A 25497-nucleotide genomic window follows, 5' to 3' on the forward strand; every position below is an offset into this window, starting at 1 on the left:
GTTTAAGTAGGCTACTGTGGTAGCGTTGTCGGACAATATCTTTATGTGATGAGATTTTACATACGGCAGAAGGCACATAAGAACCTTTAGGACTGCCGATAATTCTTGCATGTTTGAAGATGCTGCAGACATTCCTGGGCTCCAGGTGCCCTGTACCACCGGATTTCCTGTGTGGCCTCCCCATCCTCTGCTGCTGGCATCTATTGTTATGATGGTCTGATCTGCTGGTCGCCAAAAAAACTCCTCTTTGGAGATTCTTTTTTATCTTCCACCAGAAGAGAGACATCTTTACTTTTACTGGAACTTTCACTCTCCTGTTTAAGGAACTCTGGTTCCCATCCCAGCATTCCAGAAGGAATCTCTGTAATGTCCTTGTATGATGCTGGGCCCATCGGACTGCAGGAATAGTGGATGTTAGATGTCCCAACAGTCTCATGATATCCCTGAAGGCCACTCTTCTGGATTCGCAGAATTGGGAGATCTTTTGACTTATAACCATCTGTTTTTCTGGAGGTAAAAAAGACATAAGTCTGTGTGAATCTAGCAGGATTCCTAAGAATTTATTTTGCTGACTGGGAACTAGGTCAGATTTTTGGGCATTTATTAGCCAGCCTAACTCGATCAGCTTTTCCTGCACCGTCTTCAGATGCCCCTGGAGGTCTTGAAGAGATGAACCTGCTATTAAAAGGTCGTCTAGATATAGAACCACTATTATACCCTGGAGATGTAAATCTCCCGTCACCTTGGCCATAATCTTCAAAAATATTCTTGGGGCTGATGACAGCCCGAAGGGTAGTGCTTGAAACTGAAAGTGATACTCCTGACCTCCTAGGAATATCTCAAACCTGAGATATCTTTGGTATGCTCTGTGTATGGGAATGTGGTAATATTCGTCCGAGAGGTCTATATTAACCATGTAACAATTGCGAGATAGGAGATTCACTGTGGATCTGATAGATTCCATCTTGAATCTTTTGTAGGACATGTATTTGTTTAGCTTCCTTAAATTGATTATTAGTCTGAAGGACTTGTTTGGTTTTTGAATAAGGAATATGGGAGAATAAAATCCTCTCCTTTCCTGATAGCGTGGGACTGGAACAATTACGCCTTTTTTTAGGAGAGATAATATTTCAATTTCTAAGGCTTGCTGTTTTTCTGGCCTTCTTAATGGCCTGTTGACAGTGAAAAATTCTGGTGGAGGTGTGTCGAACTCTAGTTTGTATGGTGTTTATAACCCATGGGGAGGAAGAAACTTCTTCCCAGGCCGTGGAGAACATCTTTAACCTGCCACCTACTTGAGGCCTGGCGTCATTGGCCAGGTTTAGAAGTGGATTCAAGGTTGAATAGAAACCCCTTCCCTCTTCCTCTGGAGGATTGCCATTTTCCAGTACTGTACTTTCTTTTCTGGTCTGGTCTGGTCTGTTCCTCCTTTGATTTCGAAAGGATCGACGCTGCTGATAGAATCTTGATTCCGAAGGAAATCCTTTTTTCTTGTCTGATGCTTTATCTAAAATGTCCTCCAGGACTGACCCGAACATCTTATCTCCCTCACACGGAATAGAGCATAGCCGACTCTTCGAACTGGCATCACCGGACCAAGATCTGAGCCATCTAGCTCTTCTCGTAGAATTAGAGAGGGCTGAGGATCTGGCAGAGAGTCTCACCAGGTCTGAGGACGCATCTGACAAGAAATTACACGCCTGTTTTAAGATAGGTATTGAAGCCAAGATCTCTTTCCTTGGAGTCCCTGCCGCCAAGTGTTCTTCGAGCTGTGATAACCAGACTGACAGGGATCTTGAAGTACAGGTAGCAGCTATGCTGGGCCTAAGCATGGCTGTGTTTGTTTCCCATGCACATTTTAACAGACCCTCGCATTTTTTATCCATGGGATCTTTTTTTTTAATAGTATCTTTTTATTTATTAATTTAGCAAAAAGCATAACAAACACATCAAATACAGACAATCATCAATTGAGTCCAGTACAAATCAAATACATGGGATCAATCATAACAGTTCCTCATGACCCAAGTTTGGGACAGAAGAAAAAGATATCACTTTCAGGATGAACAGTACCCAACATATCAATTCTAAGGAAGATTAAAAGTACTGCACACACACACACATTCACACAAGCCTTCATTGGTCAGAACATTCTTTCAGTCATCTATGGTACTAGAGTCTGGGCTCCAATCCAGGGGTCCCATATCTTCATGAAGCGATCAGGGGTCCCTCTTCTCTCATACACAAACTTGTATAATTCAAGATCAGCATTAACTAGATGTACCCATTGTTGCACAGTAGGATTCTTAGGAGGTTTCCAGTTGAGAAGGATAGTTTTCCTAGCATAATAGAAGAGTATTCTATACAGCTTCCTGCCAAATTTGGTTGGAACAATCTCGTTGGCTACTCCCAACAGACTAGTGAGTTCAGTACAGACGTTAGGAAAGCCTAGTTTGTCATTAAAATATTTATGGATCTCTTCCCAGAAGCCATGAATAATCGGACACTGCCAAACCATGTGTATAAGACAACCGTTTTCATGTCCACATCTTGTACAATGAGGGTTCGGCAATTTACTTATTTTAAATAGTCTCACAGGAGTATAATAAATCCTATGAAGCCATTTAACTTGAATCAACTGATCCCTAGCACTTACCACTGTAGATCTCCATGTACAGCTAGATTCTTTAACATGAACATCTTCCAAACCTTCAATGTCCCTTTTCCACCTAACAAATGCCCTGTCTAGGGGGAAGTCCTGCAACGCCATCAACGACGCATACAGGGTCGACACTGGTTTGACCAACGGAACCCTCCTAATCGCTGCCTCAACTGTACCACACTCCAGCTTTAAAGGTTCTCTACCAAACTGAGCCTGACAGGCATGCCTGAGTTGAAGATATCTATACAAACAACGCTGGGGCAAATTAAATTCCTGTTTCAAACTATTAAAGGTTCTAAATAGGCCCTTATCATATAGTTGGGTAAGGTAGCGCACCCCCCTCTGAGGCCAAAATTCAAACTCCAGTAATGAGAACAGCTCCGGAAGCACTCTGTTTCTCCACAAAGGCAAATATGGCGACCAAGTACTAGTATCATTCTCATCAGGGTTACATTTCTGACCCCATTTGACCCACATCTGTACTGCAGCAGCCATCGATTGGGTGTAGTGTATTGTAGACCTAGCCCCCTCCTATACGCCAAGTTCGTAAGTGCCTCATAGTACCCCAATAAAGCTGCCTCCAACACTACCGCCGGGTTACCTGAGTCAGCCCGTACCCACCATGCCACATAGCTCAGCTGCACCGCTACATAGTACATGTACAGGTTTGGCAAGGCAAGACCCCCCGCAGGTAAGACGCCTGGAGGGTGGATCTCGCTATTCTGGGAGAAGACTTATTCCATAGAAAGGGAGCGGTTATTCTATCCAAAGTAGCAAAATGTCTCTTGGGGAGTAACACTGGGGCAGCCCTATATAAGTATAGCAATTTTGGGAGAAGAATCATTTTTACCACATTGATACGCCCAACCAGAGTTAAAGGAAGGTTTTCCCAAGTTTCTAGCTTTCGAGTAATGGATTGCATTGTAGGAGCAACATTCAAATCATAAAATTTTGCCACTTCTTTATGAACAATAATCCCCAAATATGTAAATTGCTCCACAATCTGAAGCTTATTGTTCACCGAAATGCGAGCTGGGTCAACATCATCAACCAGACATAGACTAGGCTTAGCCCAGTTCACACGGAGACCCGAGAAACCCCCAAATTAATCAACAACACCTAAAAGGGTATCCAAGGATTTCCCTGAATCTGCTAGGTAAACCAGCATGTCATCAGCATATAATGAAAGCTTTTCTGATATTCCAGCTATTTCCCAGCCTTCTATACCTGAATTAGAGGATATGAGTATCGACAAAGGTTCCATAATTAATGCAAATAACAGGGGGGAGAGAGGGCAGCCCTGTCTAGTGCCTCTACCCAAGGGGAAGGAGTCCGATGTGTACCCATTCACCCTGACTCTCGCCGAAGGGGATCTATAAAGCATTTGTAACCAGCACAAAAATTTCTCCGGAAAGCCCATTTGAGTCAGCACTGCCCACATAAATTCCCATTCTACTGAATCAAATGCTTTTTCATTGTCTAAGGACGCAAGAGCCCTCATACCTCTGTTATCATGTTTGACCTGAAGATTAGTGAACAATCACCTTAAATTAATATCTGTGGTTTTCCCTGGCATAAAACCCGATTGATCTACCCCAACCAAGGAGAGAATTACCCCCCGCAATCTTAACGCCAGTACCTTCGCAAAGATTTTGACGTCAAGATTCAGAAGTGAGATAGGTCGATAAGAGCTACACTGGTCAGATGGTTTCCCCGACTTGTGAATCACTACTATCGTTGCCTCCAGAAAGGACGGTGGCAACGAACCACTTTCCAGTGCATACCTCAACAGCTTCCCAAATCTACTAACCAGGTCTTTAGAAAATCGCTTATACCATTCAGCAGGAAATCCATCGGGTCCCGGGGTTTTCTTGGTTGCTAAGGAACTAATGGCCGTTTCAATCGCCAGGTCAGATATGTCTGCCGCCAGGGCTCCCCTGTCATCTCTGTCCAAAGAAGGAATATTAATACCTGCTAAGAAATTGACAATTTCCTCCGAAGTACACGTGATCTTGGGGGCATACAATGTTTCATAATAGGAGGCAAACTGTCGGCAGACATCTCTAGGCTCCCTCAATAAGATCCCTTGGTCATTCAGAACTCCCGCCACCACCGTTTTCTGTGTCTCAGATCTAGTCAAGTACGCCAAGGCCCTGCCACACTTATCACCATCTGAAAAAATAGTTTGCCTCTGATTTAAAAGTTTCTTCTCAGTATATTCAGTTAAATGCAAAGTAAACCTACGCTGCGCCTCAAGCCACAAAGTCTGCTTCTCAGGGCACGGATCTAGTATATATAACCTCTCCTTATCAGCTAGTTCCGTCTCTAGTTTTATCCGTTTGATATTCAGTTCCTTTCTATGAGTTGCAATAGCAGCAATCAATGCCCCTGTCATTACTGATTTGAAAGCATCCCATTCTACCAGAGGATTCGTAGACCCTTCATTTTCTGCCCAGTAGTTCCCCATTGCATCTAGACTCTCGCTCACCACAGGTAATACCTCGAGCCACATAGAGTTTAACCGCCACTGCTTATCAGTCGAAGCCAGCGGCTGTGACAGTATCAGAAGGAGGGGGGCATGGTCTGAAACTCCTCTCGGTAGATAATCACTAGACTTGATATAGGGGGATAAGTCTCTGCTGACAAAGGCCAGATCTATACGAGAGAGTGAGCCAGTAGAAGCTGAATAGCAAGAGAATTGCGCATCTGTGGGGTGGAAATAGCGCCACGTCTCTACTAAATCATAAGTATTAGCCCAATGTGATAGGACATTGTTGTGTGAGGCCTGGGGAACCCTTCTGTCCCGTATAGGATCTAAAGTGGCATTATAGTCACCCATAATAATTGCTGGAAATCCTGCTATTTTAGCTGTAATTAAGTCTAGGACCTCTCTGCGGAATGGCGGAGGAATATATAGTCCCACAAATAGGTACTTCAGGCCTCTGACACAAGCATGTAAAATCACATACCTACTATAAGGGTCTAGCTGCACAGATAGTATTTGAAATGGAAGACTTTTAGCAATTAAAATAGACACGCCTCTAGCGTAGTTTGAGTAAACCGCATGATATGTGGGGCCTATCCATGGGCGCCGCAAAGCTAGTACTTTCTGGCCCTGCAGGTGCGTTTCTTGCAATAACATTATGTCAGGGTTATACCTCTTCAGATAATTGAACACTAAAGACTTTAATCTTATCATTCAGACCCCGAACATTCCACGAAAGTAGCTTAATTACCGCCATTTATTCTTCCAAAGATAACATCTCCATAATCTCCGACCAATGAAGGCCCATTCACGCACACACACAATCCACATCAAAGAACCCCTCAACAGAGAAACTCTCTTCAACCCACCCATTCCCAACCTCCCTAACCCACCCTGCCCAAACCTTCCTAACATGGTTGAGCCTGACACCCCAAACTAGCAACTCCTGGGTACGATAACCTACCCTAACTCATTAGAACATATATACCATATAGGTACGTTGGTGATAGGAAGCAAGTATATACGTCTACCCACAACAGTGCATAGTCATACAGGGTGTTGCCACCCAGCATACCAATATGGGGTTAAACATCTGATCAATAGACAAAGTCAAAGAACAGGGAATCTAACAGGAGTAATAATGGTGCATTTAAACCAGATACTCCCCCCCTCCCCCAACCATCTTGTCAGCAAAACAATTTAACATTTAATCAAGTATTATTTGCTTCAGCTGCCAACACTATAGTATAAACCATCAGCGGTGAGGCCTTGCATTTAGATTTCTCTCAATCCATTCAGTAGCCTCTTCAGGAGTACTAAAAAAATGGACTGTTTCACCATCCTGCACCCTCAAGCGAGAAGGGTAGATCATGGCATATTTCACATTTTTGTCCCTCAGCCGCGCTCGGACCTCAGTAAACTGCTTCCTTTTCTTCTGGACCTCTGCAGTAAAGTCCGGGTAAAAGGACAAACGGACATTCTCATAGCTGACATTCCCCTTCTGTCGAGCAGCTAGCAAAATATCGTCTCTGTCCCTGTAGTTCAGGATCTTCATGATGAAAGGTCTAGCAGGGGATCCCGGCGGTAAGGGCCTGGTTGGAATCCGATGTGCCCTTTCTATAACAAAGCAACTGGAAAATGAGATGGGATGTAACACTTCTTTTATGAGCTGTTCCGCAAAAATTTCTGGGGGAGACCCTTCTGCTCGCTCCGGTAAGCCCAGGATACGGACGTTGTTACGTCTATTGCGGTTCTCAGCGTCCTCCGCCCTGGCTTGCAGCATCTGTACCTGTTGCAGCAGCTGCCTGGTGTTATTTCCAGCTGCTCTGGACGCATCTTCCACATCACTCACTCTTTGCTCCACTGCAGATGTTCTTTCACGTATTTTGTCAAAATCGTGTCGCAAACAGCTAAGCGCAGACTGTAGATGGTCTATCTTTGATGTAAGAGCAGCTTGACAGGCAGCTATAGCTTTCATAATTTGAGAGGCTTCAGCAGAGGAACCAGGGACAGGAGACCCCTCACTTTCCTCTTCAGTTTGACTCATGGCGTCCATGAATCGTTTAACAGATGATGGAGCCACAGAAGAAGTTTTGCGGCCCATAGAAATAGTCCACAGACACTTTAAAGATCTGCTGGGGTTTGTCACTCATGCAGCAAATCAAGATGAGGCTTTATTAAATTCAGCAAGTCCTGCCACTCAGCCAAGTAGACTGCCAGTTATCTTTACATTCCTCAGGGGGGAGTGGGATAAGTACACCAGCACCACCATTAAACTTTCATATAAACTGCGGTGAACTCTGCAGCTTTCATATATAAGGGCTCCTAACAGGATTACCACTGCAGGACTTCAGGATAATAGTGGAAGTAGGGAGATACAGAGCGTTTCGCCGATCCACTCCGTTTGCTGGGGCAGAGAGGAGCGCCTCTGCACATACACTTAACGGCAAGATGGCGCCCACCGCGCGGCTTCTTCCCGCCTCGGTCTTGAGCTCAAGATTCCTGCAGGTATCGGCAGCAGTCCAAGGTAAGTTGTTAGCAACTTTCAGCAAGCCGTACCTGCACTGTGTACCTTGTGGCGGATCGTGTCCCGGCCTCACTCCACACTCTCCTCAGTTTGCGTCCCTCTGCTCCTCTCCCTCAATCCGTCGGCATCCACAGCACCACAGCCAAAACTCAGCAATCCAGCACCGGGCAGAGTGTCCCCAAGTATGAAGGGGTCCAACATATAGTGAATGCGCTCAAAAAAAAACAATTATGCCAGGTGTATAAAGGATATTTCACAGGATTTTGTAGGAGCACTGCAATCCTGCTTCCTCACTCCATGCTGGCTCGGCCACACCCCCTCCATGGGATCTTTTAAGAGGACCATGTCTTCAAACGGGAGAGAAGTCTTCTTAGATATCCGGGCTACAGGCGCATCAATCTTAGGCGTTTTGTCCTCCTCAGTAAATGGATATTTCCTTTTAAAGGAGGTGGGAATTACATTTTTTTTCTCCGGATCTTTCCATTCCTTTTTAATCAACATTTTAATGTTACTATGTACAGGAAATACCTTTCTTTTCTTTTCTCCCAGCCCCTGGAACATTCTGTCCTGAATAGACTGAGGCTCCTTAGTCTCTTCTATTTTCATTGTAGCCCTAATGGTCTTTAATAGTCTTTCTGTATCTGATTCATCATCAGAGGATTCAGATTCTCCAAGAGATAATACCTCTCCCTCCTCAGAGTCCGGCTCCAACTGAAGGTCTGACATCTGAGATCTTTGTGAGGTAGAGGGCTGAGGAGAACGCGGAGGCAGCCTTGTATCAATCGCTGATTGGACCTCTTCCTTAATCATGCCTCTGATTGATTCAAGAAAAGAGGGTGCTTCCTCCGAAACTATTTTGTCCATGAATTTTGGACATAATGTTTTCTTTGATTTAGAGGGTAGGGTCTTTTTACAGATTGCACATTTCTTCTTAGCTAATGAATCCTCAGATCTTCTGGTGCTGGTGTCCTTGCCCTGCAAAGTAATATTTCAAATTTTTAGGGCTCTGACTACAGTGACTCTCTTATTTAACACCAGCACCGCACCAGTGAGGGATATTATAAAGTGTTTCCCACCCCCCTTTCTTAGCAGGGTCAGTTTCAGACAGGAAGGAGGCTTACCGGGCTCTTGGCAGCAGGATCCACAGGCTTGCGGGACTCAGGAGCTTCCATGGGAGCCGACATGTTCACCGGACAGCGCTGCTGGACGCCGAACTCCCTACTCCCGGTCTCATATCCGCCACTTGTATGACGTCACCCGCTACTGGAAGTGACGCCGAGAACTGGCGACAACACTTCCGGCCTGTGCGCATGCGTGCGATCCCTCGTTCCCCCAATGAGCAGGGGAACTGCCTTAAGCAAAGGACTTATGCCAAAGAAACGGGGACAGAAATCTGCCAAACCCCCGACCTCTGCACGGCCCTTTCGAATGGGGCAACCTTATCCAGGCCGCGCGTCCAAGAACCCCGGACCTGGCAGGACCGGCTTCCACGCAACAAACTGAAGCAGGTAAGGGGAGGGGGCTTTTAAAGATTGAGCTTCTACGTTGTTTCCTGTCCTGGGGAGGCGGGGAAACCCTCCTCTTGGAGTGCCGTTGTGGAGGCGCAGGCGAAAAGTACAACTCCCAGAATGCCCTAATAGCTGTAGGCTGTCCAGGCATGCTAGGAAGCTGTAGTTTTAAAACAGCTGAAGGGCCCGTAGGTTGTGCATCCCTGCATTATACACTGTTCTTTTTCCCTTTAAAGATGTACTACCGCAAAAAAAAAATATTCTCTGACCTGCTAGAAATACATGATGTAATCTGTAGTGAAGGTAATCTTCTTACCAGTGTCTGTATTTGTGAGTTATCCTCTCTCTTCTGCTTCTCAGCTGTCTCATGTGACCAGCAATCAGACTTTCCAAATAACACAGCATCTTATGTGTGGACAAGAAGTCAGTTTCTCTATATATTCCTATGGGAGCCTCAGTCTCATAGGAATGAATAGAGAAGTAACTGACTTTCTGTCCTGTGTCAGTTGGAGATCAGAGAGTTGGTCACATGACATCTAAAAATTAGAAGGGAGGGGATAGCTCACCAATACAAATGCTGGTAAGAAGATTACATTCACTACAGATTACATCATGTTTCTTTCTAGCAGGTCAGAGAATAAACATTTTTGCAGGAGTTCTTCTTTAAGGCTAAAATATTTTATGTCACTAAGGTGTTAAATGCACTTGTGTCCTAGTTATATTCACTTCAGACATAATTTCAAAATCTACAATTAAAAAAGTGTCATTTTCGGGAGGGTTTAATCAATTTTAACGTGAACGTTAATGGTTTAAACAAATAAAATACAAGTTATACTGAGTCTTTATCACGAAACTTCTGTATTTACCAATTTACTCAACTCTTCCTGCTCTTTAACATGATGCCCAAAGCATATTAAGGAGGCAGATTCACTTTAATGTAAAGGATTGTTTGGCTTACGTGCTGATTGTGTCATTAAAGGGATTCTCTGGGAATTAAGAAAATGAAAATACATTAGGAGAAATAAAATGGCCGCCGTCATATTAGCACTCACAAAACCTGTCCTAATCATCCTCCTTTCTACCCTACTTGTCAGGGATTATGATCCTGAATACAGCTGATAAGATATTCAGCTGAATCTCGGTGGGAATGGAGTTCATGAGGAGACATGAAGTACAGAGGACGGACAGGACAGACTGTGTTAATGGAGACTGCATACAAGTGCTGCTATCACGGTCGGTGTGGCTATCACATACGTGACACAGAGGGAGGGAACGAGGAAGGCCCTGCCCAAGTGAGAGGGAAGATGGTGACCCCTGACTCACCTGGCGGCTGGCACCTGGCTGCCCTGACGTCCCTAGACGGGCTCCTCACCCGTACGCCGATCACGTGCCTAAAGCCCTGGCTTTCCCTGAGCTGAGCCCTAGGTAGTGAACAGGGCGATGGGAACACTAGTCCGCACCACTAACTCTAAGGGAAAACACCAAGGGGAGGACAGACAACACAGACTCAACATATATTCCCAGGTGGGCGACAACAGGAGACAACAATAAGCCCAACAGGGATCCGGAGGGTAGCACTCAGGAACGACAACCAGGATTAACCACTCCAGTGGGTCAGTATAGATGTCCAGGCAGGAAGCTCTATAACTGGCAACTAGAGAAGTGTGAGGGGAGAATATAAGGAGGTAGGGAGTGGCAGACAAGAAACAGCTGAGGAGGAGAAGCTACGGATCCCTGAGAGAGACAAAAAGGATAGCAAGGCAAACACAGAAAACAATCACTAAGAAACAACGTGATCTTTAGATATAGAGCGCGCAGCCACCCGCTGCGACTTCCTGACCCCGGGTATAACGGAGTCAGACGTGGCTCTTGATACCCTCGTGACAGTACCCCCCCTTTCACGAGGGGCCTCCGGACACTCAGGACCAGGTCTCTCCGGATGAGAGGCATGGAAAGTCTGAATTAACCTGTTGGCGTTTACCTCTGACGCTGGAACCCACATTCTTTCCTCGGGACCGTAACCCCTCCAATGCACCAGATACTGAAGAGAGCGGCGGACCCGACGAGAATCAACAATTCTGGCTATTTGAAACTCCAGATTACCAGCCACAATGACAGGAGGAGGTGGCAGCGGCGATGGTTCTAGAGGTGGAACATACTTCTTGAGTAACGATTTATGGAAGACGTTATGGATCTTAAAAGTCTGAGGTAGCTCCAGGCGAAAAGCCACAGGGTTAATGACGGCTACTATTTTATAGGGACCAATGAACCTAGGACCCAGTTTCCAAGAAGGAACCTTCAACTTAATATTCCTAGTAGACAACCACACATAGTCATTCACTCCTAGGTCCGGACCTGGCGACCGTTTCTTATCGGCCATGCATTTATATTTACCACTCATCTTTTTCAAGTTAACTTGCACCTTCTGCCATACCGATGAAAGAGATGAAGAAAACCTTTCCTCTTCGGGAACCCCAGAAGACCCCCCCTCTTTGAAAGTACAAAATTGGGGATGAAAACCGTATGCACCAAGGAATGGTGACTTGCCAGTGGACTCCTGATAATGATTATTTATGGCAAACTCAGCTAACGGTAAATATGATGAACACAACTCTTGGTTTTCAGACACAAAACACCTTAAATATGTTTCTAGGTTTTGGTTGGTACGCTCAGTCTGTCCATTCGACTGAGGATGGAAAGCTGAGGAAAAGGACAAGTGAACCCCCAAACGGGAACAAAAAGCTTTCCAAAACTTAGAAATAAACTGGGTTCCCCGATCCGAAACCACATCGGAAGGGACCCCGTGAAGCTTCACGATTTCACTGATAAACACCTGAGCGAGAGTTTTAGCATTAGGAAGTGCGGGTAGCGCAATAAAGTGTACCATTTTGCTAAACCTGTCTACTACTACCAAGATAACCGTTTTACCCGCCGACAACGGTAAGTCAGTGATGAAATCCATTGACAGATGTGTCCATGGCCTATTGGGGATGAAAAGTGGCAATAAAGACCCTGCTGGACGTGTATGAGAGACTTTCGCGCGTGCACAAGTAGAACAAGTAGACACGAAATCCATTACATCCTGACGCAACCTTGGCCACCAAAAACGACGAGATAAAAGCTCCAAGGTTGCTTTACTACCCGGGTGTCCAGCAAGTGCCGAATTATGATGTTCTTTTAATAATTCAAGACGCAGGTTTAACGGTACAAACAATTTCTCTGAGGGGCAAGAGGCCGGGGCGTCCCCCTGAGCCTCTAACACCTTTCCCTCTAGAACAGAGTGTACAGCAGAGACAACCACTCCTCTTTGTAAAATAGGTACCGGATCACAAACATTACCCCCTCCAGGGAAACTACGAGATAATGCGTCTGCCTTGGTATTTTTTGCCCCAGGACGATAGGTGATTACAAAGTTAAATCTGGTAAAGAATAGCGACCACCTAGCTTGTCTAGGGGTGAGACGCTTAGCCGATTCTAGGTACAGAAGGTTCTTGTGATCCGTAATCACCGTGACGGGGTGGATTGCTCCCTCTAAGAAGTGACGCCACTCTTCAAGCACCAGTTTAATCGCCAACAGTTCCCTATTTCCAATATCATAATTCTTCTCCGCAGAAGATAATTTTTTGGAAAAGAAAGCGCAAGGACGCCATTTGCCAGGAGACGGACCCTGAGACAATACAGCTCCCACTCCCACCTCTGACGCATCTACCTCGACAATAAAAGGCTGGGAGACATCAGGTTGAATTAGAACAGGTGCCGAGGTAAACCTCTCCTTTAGAGAGGAAAATGCATCTTTAGCGGCGTCAGACCATTTGGAAAAATCCGTCCCCTTCCTAGTCATGTCGGTAAGGGGTTTAACGATCACTGAATAATTTTTAATGAACTTTCTATAGAAATTAGCGAAACCCAAAAACCGTTGTAGGGCTTTAAGGTTCTCAGGAAGATCCCAATCTAAAATTGCCTGGACCTTCCCAGGATCCATGCGGAAACCTGAAGCAGATAATAGATATCCCAGGAACTGTAATTCCTGAACAGCGAAGACACATTTTTCAATTTTTGCATATAATTTATTCGTCCGTAGGACCTGCAGTACTTGCCTGACATGCACCTCATGTGTTTTCAGATCAGCCGAATAAATTAAGATATCATCTAGGTATATGACTACAAACCTGCCGATGAGATGACTAAAAATATCATTAACGAAATGTTGGAAGACAGCAGGGGCATTGGTCAGACCGAAAGGCATAACTAGATTTTCATAATGCCCCTCAGGGGTGTTAAAAGCTGTCTTCCACTCATCCCCTTCCCTGATACGAATCAGATTGTAGGCCCCCCTAAGATCAAGTTTGGAGAACCACTTAGCACCCGCAATCTGATTAAAAAGGTCAGGAATGAGAGGAAGAGGGTATGGGTCACGGATGGTTATCTGGTTTAACTCACGGAAATCTAAGCAAGGACGCAGGCCCCCATCTTTCTTTTTAACAAAGAAAAACCCTGCAGCCACGGGTGAAGAAGAGGGTCTGATGTGTCCCTTAGCCAGACTCTCGGAGATATAATCTTTCATGGCTTGTGTCTCGGGACCCGAAAGATTATACAACCTGGACTTGGGTAATTTTGCCCCGGGAATCAGGTTAACCGGGCAATCATAAGGACGATGAGGTGGTAGTTTCTGACAACCCTTTTCAGAAAAAACGTCCTCAAAGTCCGAAATAAATGTAGGTAGGGAAGCTATGGAGGCGATTAAGCAATTGTTATTTAAGCAATTCTCTCTGCAATGCTCACTCCACTCCAATATCTCCCTGGCCTGCCAATCCACCACTGGATTGTGCGCTACCAACCAGGGAAGACCCAATACCACCGGAGAGGGAAGGCCCTCCAGAACGTAACATGAAAGACACTCATTATGGTGGTCCCCTACCCGAAGGTGTAAATTACGAACAATGTGGGTGAGGTTTCTCTGAGACAGAGGAGCAGAATCTATAGCGAATACGGGAATAGGTCTCTGCAGCGTACAGAGAGACAAACCCATAGTGCGGGCAAAATGGGCATCAATCAAGTTTACCCCTGCTCCACTGTCTAGAAAAACAGAAATAGACTCCGTCTTAACACCAAAAACAATGACCGCTGGTAACACAAATTGAGATGTTCGTATGGAGGAAACGTATACCCCCCGGCTGACATCCTCCGCACAGCCCGGGGTTAGTAGTTTTCCGACGGTCTTTTGTTTTTGAGAAAGGAGGGACAGACATTAATGAAATGACCCCTCCCCCCACAGAAAAAACAAGCCCCCCCCCTACGGCGAACCTCGGGAGGACGGACCTGACGAGAAGTTCCGCCTAGCTGCATAGGCTCATCTAAGTCAGTACAGGCTGACTGTTGCTTGGGAGAGGTAACCAATTGCTCCGGAATTTTCGATCTCTCCCTAAGACGTCTATCTATTCTGATAGAGAGGGACATAACAGCATCAAGGGAAAGGGGGGTCTCATACAGCGCCAGTGCATCCTTAAACCTTTCAGATAACCCAGAGCAGAACTGACTCCTGAGAGCCGGGTCGTTCCACTGAGTATCTGTAGCCCACCTACGGAACTCTGAGCAATATTCCTCTGCTGACCGATCTCCCTGTAGGAGTCTCCGTAACTTCGACTCAGCCAGGGCGACTCGGTCAGGGTCATCATATATGAGACCCAAAGCCCCAAAAAATCCCTCCACTGACCGAAGAGCCTGAGAACCAGGGGGTAACGAGAACGCCCAGGATTGCGGATCCCCCTGAAGCAGGGAAATGACAATCCCTACCCGCTGTTCTTCATGACCTGAGGAGTAAGGGCGCAACTTAAAATATAATTTGCAGGCCTCACGGAACGTCGCAAATTTGTCCCTTCCCCCAGAAAATCTGTCGGGAAGAGCAACCTTGGGTTCAGTGACAACCTGGTTACCCATAGCAACCGCTGGGGGTGCGGTCTGCTGCATTTCCTGCTGTTGTTGGAGAACAGACGCCTTCAATCCTGCCACCTCCAAAGACAGGCTTTGAAGCTGTTCTGCCAAGGCATCAATAGGATCCATATTGGATTCTAAGTAGAGAGAGAAAAAAAAAACAACAAACAAAAAATTATATAAATTTTTTATTTTTTTTTCTCAAAAAGTAAGGGCCAGTTATAATATCACGGTCGGCGTGGCTATCACATACGTGACACAGAGGGAGGGAACAAGGAAGGCCCTGCCCAAGTGAGAGGGAAGATGGTGACCCCTGACTCACCTGGCGGCTGGCACCTGGCTGCCCTGACGTCCCTAGACGGGCTCCTCACCCGTACGCCGATCACGTGCCTAAAACCCTGGCTTTCCCTGAGCTGAGCCCTAGGTAGTGAACAGGGCGATGGGAACACTAGTCCGCACCACTAACTCTAAGGGAAAACACCAAGGGGAGGACAGACAACACAGACTCAACATATATTCCCAGGTGGGCGACAACAGGAGACAACAATAAGCCCAACAGGGATCCGGAGGGTAGCACTCAGGAACGACAACCAGGATTAACCACTCCAGTGGGTCAGTATAGATGTCCAGGCAGGAAGCTCTATAACTGGCAACTAGAGAAGTGTGAGGGGAGAATATAAGGAGGTAGGGAGTGGCAGACAAGAAACAGCTGAGGAGGAGAAGCTACGGATCCCTGAGAGAGACAAAAAGGATAGCAAGGCAAACACAGAAAACAATCACTAAGAAACAACGTGATCTTTAGATATAGAGCGCGCAGCCACCCGCTGCGACTTCCTGACCCCGGGTATAACGGAGTCAGACGTGGCTCTTGATACCCTCGTGACAGCTGCTCATTATCTACATTATCTCTCTGTACTTCATGTCTCCTAATGAACTCCATTCCTACAGGGATTCATCTGAAGATCATATTAAACTGTATTCAGGATCATAATCCCTGACAAGTAAGAGAGGAAGATGGTGCAGCTCTTTACCTTGTCCTCCTGTGTAATTAGGACACGTTTTGTGTGGACTAGTAGGATGGCAGCCATTTTATTTTTCCTAATGATTGCTCCCTGGACAAAACGAGCCTTTATAACTAATGAAAAGTTTTCGGTAATATATTTATAATGAAGTAATATCTAAGTATTTTCATTTTCTTAATTCCCAGAGAACCCCTTTAACATACTACCTTCATAAAGTATGAATTAATAATGTGGAACTAAAGGAAAAACAAACTCAAAGTGTTATTCACTTACATCAAGTTATCTATTAAGTAGGGGACAACTGTTAGATCGGTGAGCTTTGATCTATGTATCATGAGAAGGAGGACCCATGCCCCACATAAAGCACTCATCAAGTATGCAGTCTGTGGGAATGCCATCTCCAACAGCCCCATAGCGATGAGTAGAGTGGTGGTATGGGTGTGCACTCCATTTATGAGTGAGAGAATGGTCTGCGGTGCTCTTTCAGGTGGATCCCGAGAGTTCCGAGGGGGCGCCACAAGGACAGTTTAGGATGAAGATTAGAAAATTATAGATGTCAACGATTATTAACAATGGAGGGTAAGGCGAGAATCTATAAACCAATCAGGATATTTGGGTATAAATAAAAGGAGGTATATAAAAAATATAGTGAGGTAAGGGAGCGTGGAAAGGAAAATGCAGCGGCACTACAAGCATACACCTATGTCTGTAGGTGTCCGTATCAAACCCAGGGGAGGGCAGCCGAAAACAGGTACACAGCAAAGGATGGTGCTCAGCGTAGTAAAGCGGTAAATATGTAGAGATGGAAAGAGAGACGCGGCACTCACCGGACGTTTTCGTGCTTGTAGCCGTTTATTTCTAGTAGGGCTTCATGCGCTGGCAGGGGGGGCGGGATGACCACAGTGTGCGTCGGCGGCGACGGCCGTTTCGCGCTGGAATAGCGCTTCTTCTGGCCGGATATGACGTGCATTTGCACGTATAACCTTATATAGGGGAAGAGAGACCGGGCGTGTCCATGGTAATCCCGACCCTCCCCTGTGCACAAGTGCATTAAAGGTATACAGACAGAGACACAAGTAAACAGTTCAGGTATGCAGATAGATTAATATATGCAAGGCAAAACAATGATGAGATACCCATGCATGTATCAATATGAAGACGACCCTGAGTTTGTGGAGGCATGGAAACGCATGCATGCCGACTTCTCAATGGAAATCATGAATTTAATTTTATCACGGGACGCTTGTAGATGGTAGGTCAAGCTTCTTGGTCCCCAAAAGGATGGTACCGAGGCTCCAAGGTAAATTAGAAGTCTGTTTAATGACAAATAAAAGCTTGATGCGTTTTGGGGGTGATATCCCTTTTTCAAGAGCAAAGTGACATAACAGAGATAGGTACAACAACATTTATATAGGCATGGAAAAAGCACATGGTCAGCAGTTATCTGATGAGGGGTGGGGGAGGAAGTGACATCACTTCCTAGTCATCTTTAACCTGGATAAAGTTTGCTAATGTCAGGATTGCTTATGAACAATAAAGTGCTTGAGAAAAAAAAAAGGGGGGGAGAAAGCACATGGTCAGCAGTTTTCTGATGCGGGGTGGAGGAGGAAGTGACATCACTTCCTAGTCATCTTTAACCTGGATAAAGTTTGCTAATGTCAGGATTGCTTATGAACAATAAAGTGCTTGAGAAAAAGAAAAAGGGCGAGGGAGAAAGCACATGGTCAGCAGTTTTCTGATGGGGGGTGGAGGAGGAAGTGACATCACTTCCTAGTCATCTTTAACCTGGATAAAGTTTGCTAATGTCAGGATTGCTTATGAACAATAAAGTGCTTGAGAAAAAAAAAAAAGGCATGAGAAAGCACATGATTGCTTTTATATCCAAAATCAGGGAACCGCTAATTTATTCATGAGGGCTTTTGAAGAATTATTTGGCTTTTTAAATCACCCAAACATTAACCTTTACAAACGTTATATAGATGATATTATTTTTATTTGGCAAGGCGAGAGAGATCTTTTAGAGAATTTTATGTCAAACATTAATCATAACGATTGGAATCTGAGCTTTACCGCACAAATTGACCCGAAGACTGCTGTTTTTCTCGATCTACAACAAACCATTGAAAACAATCAGATCGAGACAAGCACGCATTTCAAAAGTGTCGATGCAAATAGCTTTTTAGATTACAAAAGCTGCTATTATTATTAATGGAAACACAACATACCGTACGGGCAAATGAGACGAATACACAAAAATTGTTCGGATAATACAGTTCTGAAGGATCAGATAGCAATCGTCAAGTCCAGATTTCTGGAAAAAAGATACCCGGAGGGCCTCATCTCTGACTCAATTAATAAACTTGAAAAAGAGACCCAGATAAACTGCCTGTTACCAAAACAACAAAAAAAAAAAAACACCAACCGCAGACCCAGGAAAGTAGCAAACATATCTATAACTTCATAACCAGGTATACACCATCCCACAATAAAATTTAAAACTAAATTGGTCACTCCTTCTAAAAGACCTGTTCATTGGCAATTCCGTACCTAAGTCACCCAATATGACGTATCGAAGAGCAAAAAAACCTTGAAACAAATCTTGGCACCCTCTTGCCCACTAAGTTAAAGGAAACCCAACTAGTGACTAAGAAAAACCAAAGGGATCACACAAATGTGGACATAAACGATGCAAATGTTGTTGCACAATAACTCACAAAACCAAAGAAATAACTATCAATTTTTCAGGCGAAAAAATCCCCCTATCAAGTTATATGGATTGTAGTACCACAAATGTGGTGTGCATGCTTGAATGCCCATGTGGGCTACAATACGTTGGCCGTACCACCCAGAGTGTCAGAGACCGGCTCAATTTACACCTCTCTAACATTAACAAGAAATATGCAAAACATAGCGTCTCCAGACATTTTGCGCAGAAACATGGTGGTGACGCATCCCTTCTACGACTTACCCCGATAGAATGGGTCCCCAAATCCTTCCTACAATTATGTAGGAAGGAAATGTATTGGATTTTTCACTTAAATTCTCTGACTCCTTTTGGTCTAAATGAGACACTAGAGCATAACAACTACTAATGGATAACCCAATATTTTCCTTTAAATGTGGTCTGTTTATTGATATTTATTTATATTTTTATAGATTTTTATTGTGGCCTAATTTGATTATATCTCCACCCCACGGTCTGAGCACCTTATTAATTATCTGTAGAAAATACCTTTATTATTTCATCTTGTATTACTATATTTTATTACTTTTTTTATTGCTTTTTATTACTATTGTCACAGCGGGGAGTGGGGGAAACCCCCCACCGTGCAGTGTCAGAGGGTAAAGGGGATCAGCCTGGCCAAAAAGGAGAGATAAATGAGCAGGTCACCTCCTACCGCGTCCCTAATCCTCTCCCTGACTCCTCACCATATGAGCGGACCCCGATGGTGGGACGGCTCATACACTGGATACCTAATATCCTGAGTCGCCCTGGAAATCCCTCACTGAGGAGCAGGGGAGAGACTACCTGTTCATCCACAACACGGAGGAACAGGAGTCTCTAACTAAGGCCAGGCTGCAAGGAGGGGAAACACAAACAGCTATTGAGATGGCAGGTAAGCGAAACCCATAACACACTTACCTGCCACAGACACACTGACTGGAACCCGTGCACAAGTGCTGGTGTCCACACCAACATTAGAGGACACAGCACACACCACAAACCACACAGGGACCCAGGACACCCATAGCTGCAATAAACATAAGACAGGGGAATATCTAGTAAACATGCACCCAACACCACCAGACATGTAACACCAACTAGACATACAAACACCCTGAACATAACCCACCCCATACAAATAGGGACAGAAAGAGAAGGAGACACCGGGATAACATTGATGACCACAAGGGTGGCCCTCACTGGACAGATAGAACAACCTGGACTGGAGCAGAGCTCCAGCACCAACGACAGCTGAAGTACAACTGACTCCAGCCAGGAATCCACAGAAGATAAAAGCCAAGTGACCACACCCAGTCAGGGAGTTAAAGGGTTTCTACCACCAGAAATACTGTTATGTAGCTGACTGACATTAGCGATGCGCTAATGTCAGCACTACATAACAGTATGTTTCTAACATTAGTCCCTGCAGCCTTTTTTGTAAAAAATGCACTTTTATTATATGCTAATGAGCCTCTAGGTGCTATGTGGGCGTAAAATCAGCACCTAGAGGCTCCGTCCACTCACCCATTATCCCGCCCAGGTCCCCTGTTCTGCCCGCCCCGCTCCTCTTGATTGATGCCACGGTCCACCGCATCATTGACGAAATCCCGCGCCTGCGCCGTTCACTTCTGTCTTCGGCGCAGTGAGTGAAGGCCGCTCTCCTGATGCCGGCTTCCTCACTGTGACGTAGTCGGCGCAGGCGCAGTGAGGCATATGGCACCAGGAGCGCAACATTTACTCACTGCGCCGAAGACAGAAGTGAACGGCGCAGGCGCGGGATTTCGTTAATGATGCGGTGGACCGTGGCATCAATCAAGAGGAGCTGGGCGGGCCGAACATTGGACCTGGGCGGGATAATGGGTGAGTGGACGGAGCCTCTAGGTGCTGATTTTACGCCCACATAGCACCTAGAGGCTCATTAGCATATAATAAAAGTGCATCTTTTACAAAAACGCCTGCTAACGCTAATGTCAGTCAGCTACATAACAGTATTTCTGGTGGTAGAAACCCTTTAACCCTTACAGCACCAGACAGAGGGAGGCTACAACTTAAAGGGGAAGTGCACACACAAGCATACTAAACCACATGTTACCACCGGCAACAGCATGCGTGGCAACCATGTCACAGCAATCACCCAGAAGGCCAAGACACTGCCACCGCATGCTCTCACAGCAACACATTGCCGCGGGCAACCGCAAGTGTGGCAACAGCGTCACAACGCAAACCAAAGGCCATGACAACTATCTTATCAATTTTACTATTTTTTCTATTAGTTTATTCATGCATTTTTATTTATATAGGCGATTGAACATATTTGTCTGTTCGATACCTTCAGTTCATTTATATATATATATATATATATATATATATATATGTATAACTTTTTTTTTTTCAAGTACTCTATTGTTCAGAAGCAATTTTGACATTAGCAAACTTTATCCAGTATAAAGATGACTAGAAAGTGATGTCACTTCTTCTTCCACCCCCCATCAGATAACTGCTAATCATGTGCTTTTTCATTCTATATTTTTTCAAGCACTTTATTGTTCATAAGTGATCCTGACATGCACAAACTTTATCAAGATTAAAGATGAGTAGGAAGTGATGTCACTTCCTCCTCCACCCATTAACAGATAACTACTGACCATGAGCTTTCTCATGCTTTTTTTTTTTCCCCTCAAGCACTTTATTGTTCATAAGCAATCCTGACTTTAGCAAACTTTATCCAGGATAAAGATGACTAGGAAGTGATGTCACTTCCTCCTCCACCCCATCAGATAACTGCTGACCGACCATGTGCTTTCTCCCCCTTTTTTTTCTCAAGCACTTTATTGTTCATAAGCAATCCTGACATTGGCAAACTTTATCCAGGTTAAAGATGACTAGGAAGTTATGTCACTTCCTCCTCCACCCCCCATCAGATAACTACTGACCATGTGCTTTCTCCCCCTTTTTTTTCTCAAGCACTTTATTGTTCATAAGCAATCCTGACATTAGCAAACTTTATCCAGAATAAAGATGACTAGGAAGTGATGTCACTTCCTCCTCCACCCCTCATCAGATAATTGTGTACTGATTCTGTTTTTTTTTGGGCTTGAGGAGCTGCCTCACCACCAACATCAGTGTTTGCTTTGTTTGCTTGGTTTTGTTTGCTTGTTTTTGTATCTACCTCTTTTATTACTTCCATCACCAACTACCACCATCTGGTGCATCTCCTGGCGCCTCCTAATCTTCTTTCCCTCCCTCCTTTCTTTCCAAAATTTCCCTACCCCAATATATTCATCCAGTCACTCCTTTGTTTCCTTTTTTTGCCAATTTTTTTGTTTTTTTTCTCTTCACGTATGTCCATTTAAACAGGGAATGCTGCTTCCCCATTCTTGTGGTTAGTAGGTATCCCAGCGGTCAGATCCCCGACGTTCTAACAATTATCCCCCATCCAGGTTGGATCATTGTAAGGGAAGCTTCTTGTAGGAATCAATTTGAACATTTTTAAATAAAATCATTTTCCTTTTTCCAACAGATGACTGCGCCGACGACTTTGTGTGCCATCTCCTTTTATCTCCAAATTATGAAGAAACACATCACAGTATCACAGAAGACAATCAAGAAGAACATTCCCCAACACTTCTTACAACAAATATACCCTCAGTCCTTCACAGCAGAGATCTATCTACTGATCCCGCTAATCACAAGGAATCTTCATCTGTTCAATCACAGATTGTTAATCGAAGTAAAGAACATAAAGAATGTAAACTATTTACATGTTTCAAATGTGGCAAACATTTTAAAAGAAAAATTAATCTCTCTAAGCATGAAATAATTCACAGAGATGAAAATCCATTCTCGTGCCCAGAATGTGGGAAGTGTTTTCGCCAGAAATCACAACTTTTTAAACATCAAAGAAGGCACAGAGGAGAAAAGCCATTTTCATGTCCAGAATGTGATAAATGTTTTTGTCAGAAATCAGATCTCCTAGTACATCAAAGATCTCACACAGGAGAGAAGCCATTTTCATGTTCTGAATGTGAGAAGCGTTTCATTCAGAAATCAAGTCTTGTTAAACATCTGAGAATTCACACAGGGGAGAAGCCTTTTTCATGTTCAGAGTGTGAGAAATGTTTTACCCAGAAATCCCATCTTTATAAACATCAGAGAACTCACACAGGGGTGAAGCCATTTTGTTGTTCAGAATGTGGAAAATGTTTCACCATGAAAGCTACTCTTATTGAACATCTGAGAACTCACTCAGGGAAGAAGCCATTTTCATGTTCTGAATGTGGAAAATGTTTTACTAGGAAAAAGCATCTTATTGTACATCAGTTAACTCACACAGAGGAGGCACCATTTTCATGTCCAGAATGTGGGAAATGTTTTAGCCAGAAGGCCTATCTTGTTAAACATCAGAAAACCCACATTGTCGAGAAGTCATTTCCATGTTCAGAATGTGGGAAATGCTTTACCAGAAAATGGCATCTTATTGAGCATGAGAGAATTCACACAGGGGAGAGACCATTCTCATGTCCAGAATGTGAGAAGTGTTTTAGGCATAAGTCTGATCTTGTTAACCATCAGAGAACACACACAGGACAAAAGCCATTTTCATGTCCAGAGTGTGGGAAATGTTTCACCAGGAAATCATATCTCGTTATACACCAGAGAGCTCATGCTAGAAAAGACATTTTAACGTCTGGACTGAGTGATATGTTTTAACATAATCAATAAGCAATTTTAATGTTCAGAATGTAGCTGCTATTTTACTTCAGTAGTAGTTCTCCATCAGAATTTGCATTTACTGTTCTATCAGTTTCCTCAAAGTTTTCCCATTCAACCAAAGAAGGTTCACCACATTATTAAAATACTTACTCTATGGATCTCAAATACTGAGACTCAAATACTTTGGCGTTTCTTTTATGCCATAAAATGAAATCTGTGCCAGCAAGGAACTGGCATAGTTTTCAGGTGTGATGTATGCCAGTGTTCTGCCCCCCTTCCCCCATCGTGGGTCGTAGAGAAGGGGAGAAAGTCTCAAGTTTTGCTTTAAAACGGAACCTGAAATAAAATGTCTGACTTTAACATGGCACAAAGCTGGCATGCACTAATGATACACCCCCCTTTGTCTTTAATGTTCCAAAATAGATTTTCCGCAACCGATACTCCCCTCTGCCCCAGTTGCCTGTGACAATATGGGGGAGATTTATCATCTCAATTGTGCCAAAAAAGTGGCTTTAAAAAGTCGCAAACTGTGCATTTGTGACTTTTTAAATGCGCTTTTTTGAAAGAAAAATCACAAGTCACTTTTCCAAAACGGGGCATGGCATATGTGGGAAAGGGGTGTGGACAACAACGAAGACAAATTTATCTTTATTTACCCCAGTTTTCTGGTGCATATAAAGCCAGAAATCTATGGCAGCTCTGAGCTTTCGAAGATTTCAGTTAAGGCACACAGACTGCCAGAGGATGAGCCTAATTTATGACTGGGAGTGCGCCTCATAATAATTTAGGCACATCCTCTGGCAGCGCAGAGGTTATCAAGAAAACACCGGTCTTGAGAAATCTCCCCCATGGTATCTGACAATGGCCCTCTTCCCACATTACACAACATCCTCTCTGAACGGCATCATTGCTGAATTTTCTCACACATATGACGATACTCCCCACAACACTGGTCATTTAATCCCTCAGAAGCCACTGTCAATAGCGACTGTGGCAACTGTGGAGTTAGAGGGAAAAGACTAATTAGATGCAATGGCTTCTGGTGGCAAGACTCATCCGACCCAACTAGTACAAAAAATAGTGAAAAGGCCTGCATCTTCTTTCTTTCAACTTTAGGGGGCATTTACACAAATGTATTTTCTTTTTACGTCCATGCTGCATTTTTTGCGGATAGAATGCGGAACCATTCATTTCAATGGGTCTGCAAATATATGTGGACAACACACTGTGTTGTTCATGTCTATATTTCCGCAAGGCTATTCTGCAAAAAAATAGAACATGTCTTACTTTTGGCCACAAATTGCGGTCCACAGACCCAATCAAGTCAATGGGTCTGCAATGAAAAAATGTGGATGACGTACCGAAGACGTGTTGGATCTAGAACAGACAGGCCGCAGCAGAGCATAGTGAAAGAGCAGACATCATGGCCAGGATTGATGTTGAAAAACGTATTATACTGGTACAGGATTGGCCCCAGCTATGAGACAACCGCTCTGACTTGTCCCATGACTGCATCAATAAGGATGCTGGTTGGGAAGAAGTCACCTGGGATCTCAACCCATCTGATTGTGAGAAAGCAAACCAGAACCAGCACGAGAAGCTGGGTATGTATTCGAATCCCCATGCATCCTAAAGTAATAATTATAGCTTCATGCAGTATGTATATTGCAAATTAGGTGTATTATATTTATTATACAGTAAAATATTATATTATTATAATATTATATTTGAAATGCACATAAAACTAAGTTTAAAGGGAACCTGTCAGCGGCAAAAGCCATCCAAAACTGCCAGCAGTACCTTTAAGTAGCCAGCAGTGAGTTTCTAATGATGATTTTCTTACTACATTCACATGAGGCAGAAGTATGAAAAACGTTCTTTTATCCTCCGTTCGTGCGATTTTACAGTCAGGATTGAAGTCAAG

At 44.3% G+C, this 25497-nt stretch overlaps 1 protein-coding gene across 1 annotated transcript in view; it reads left to right on the forward strand.

Moving 5' to 3' along the window:
• The window catches only part of LOC121003395 (oocyte zinc finger protein XlCOF22-like), a 95644-nt gene extending 71604 nt beyond the window's left edge, over positions 1-24040 (forward strand). The window contains exon 9 of the mRNA XM_040435228.1: positions 22381-24040. Coding sequence (XP_040291162.1) covers positions 22381-23570 — 1190 coding nt within the window. The 3' untranslated portion in view covers positions 23571-24040. The remainder of the gene's footprint in view (positions 1-22380) is intronic.
• The last annotated feature ends 1457 nt before the right edge of the window (positions 24041-25497 follow it).

This window comes from Bufo bufo, chromosome 6, assembly GCF_905171765.1.
Source record: "Bufo bufo chromosome 6, aBufBuf1.1, whole genome shotgun sequence".
Taxonomy (NCBI): domain Eukaryota; kingdom Metazoa; phylum Chordata; class Amphibia; order Anura; family Bufonidae; genus Bufo; species Bufo bufo.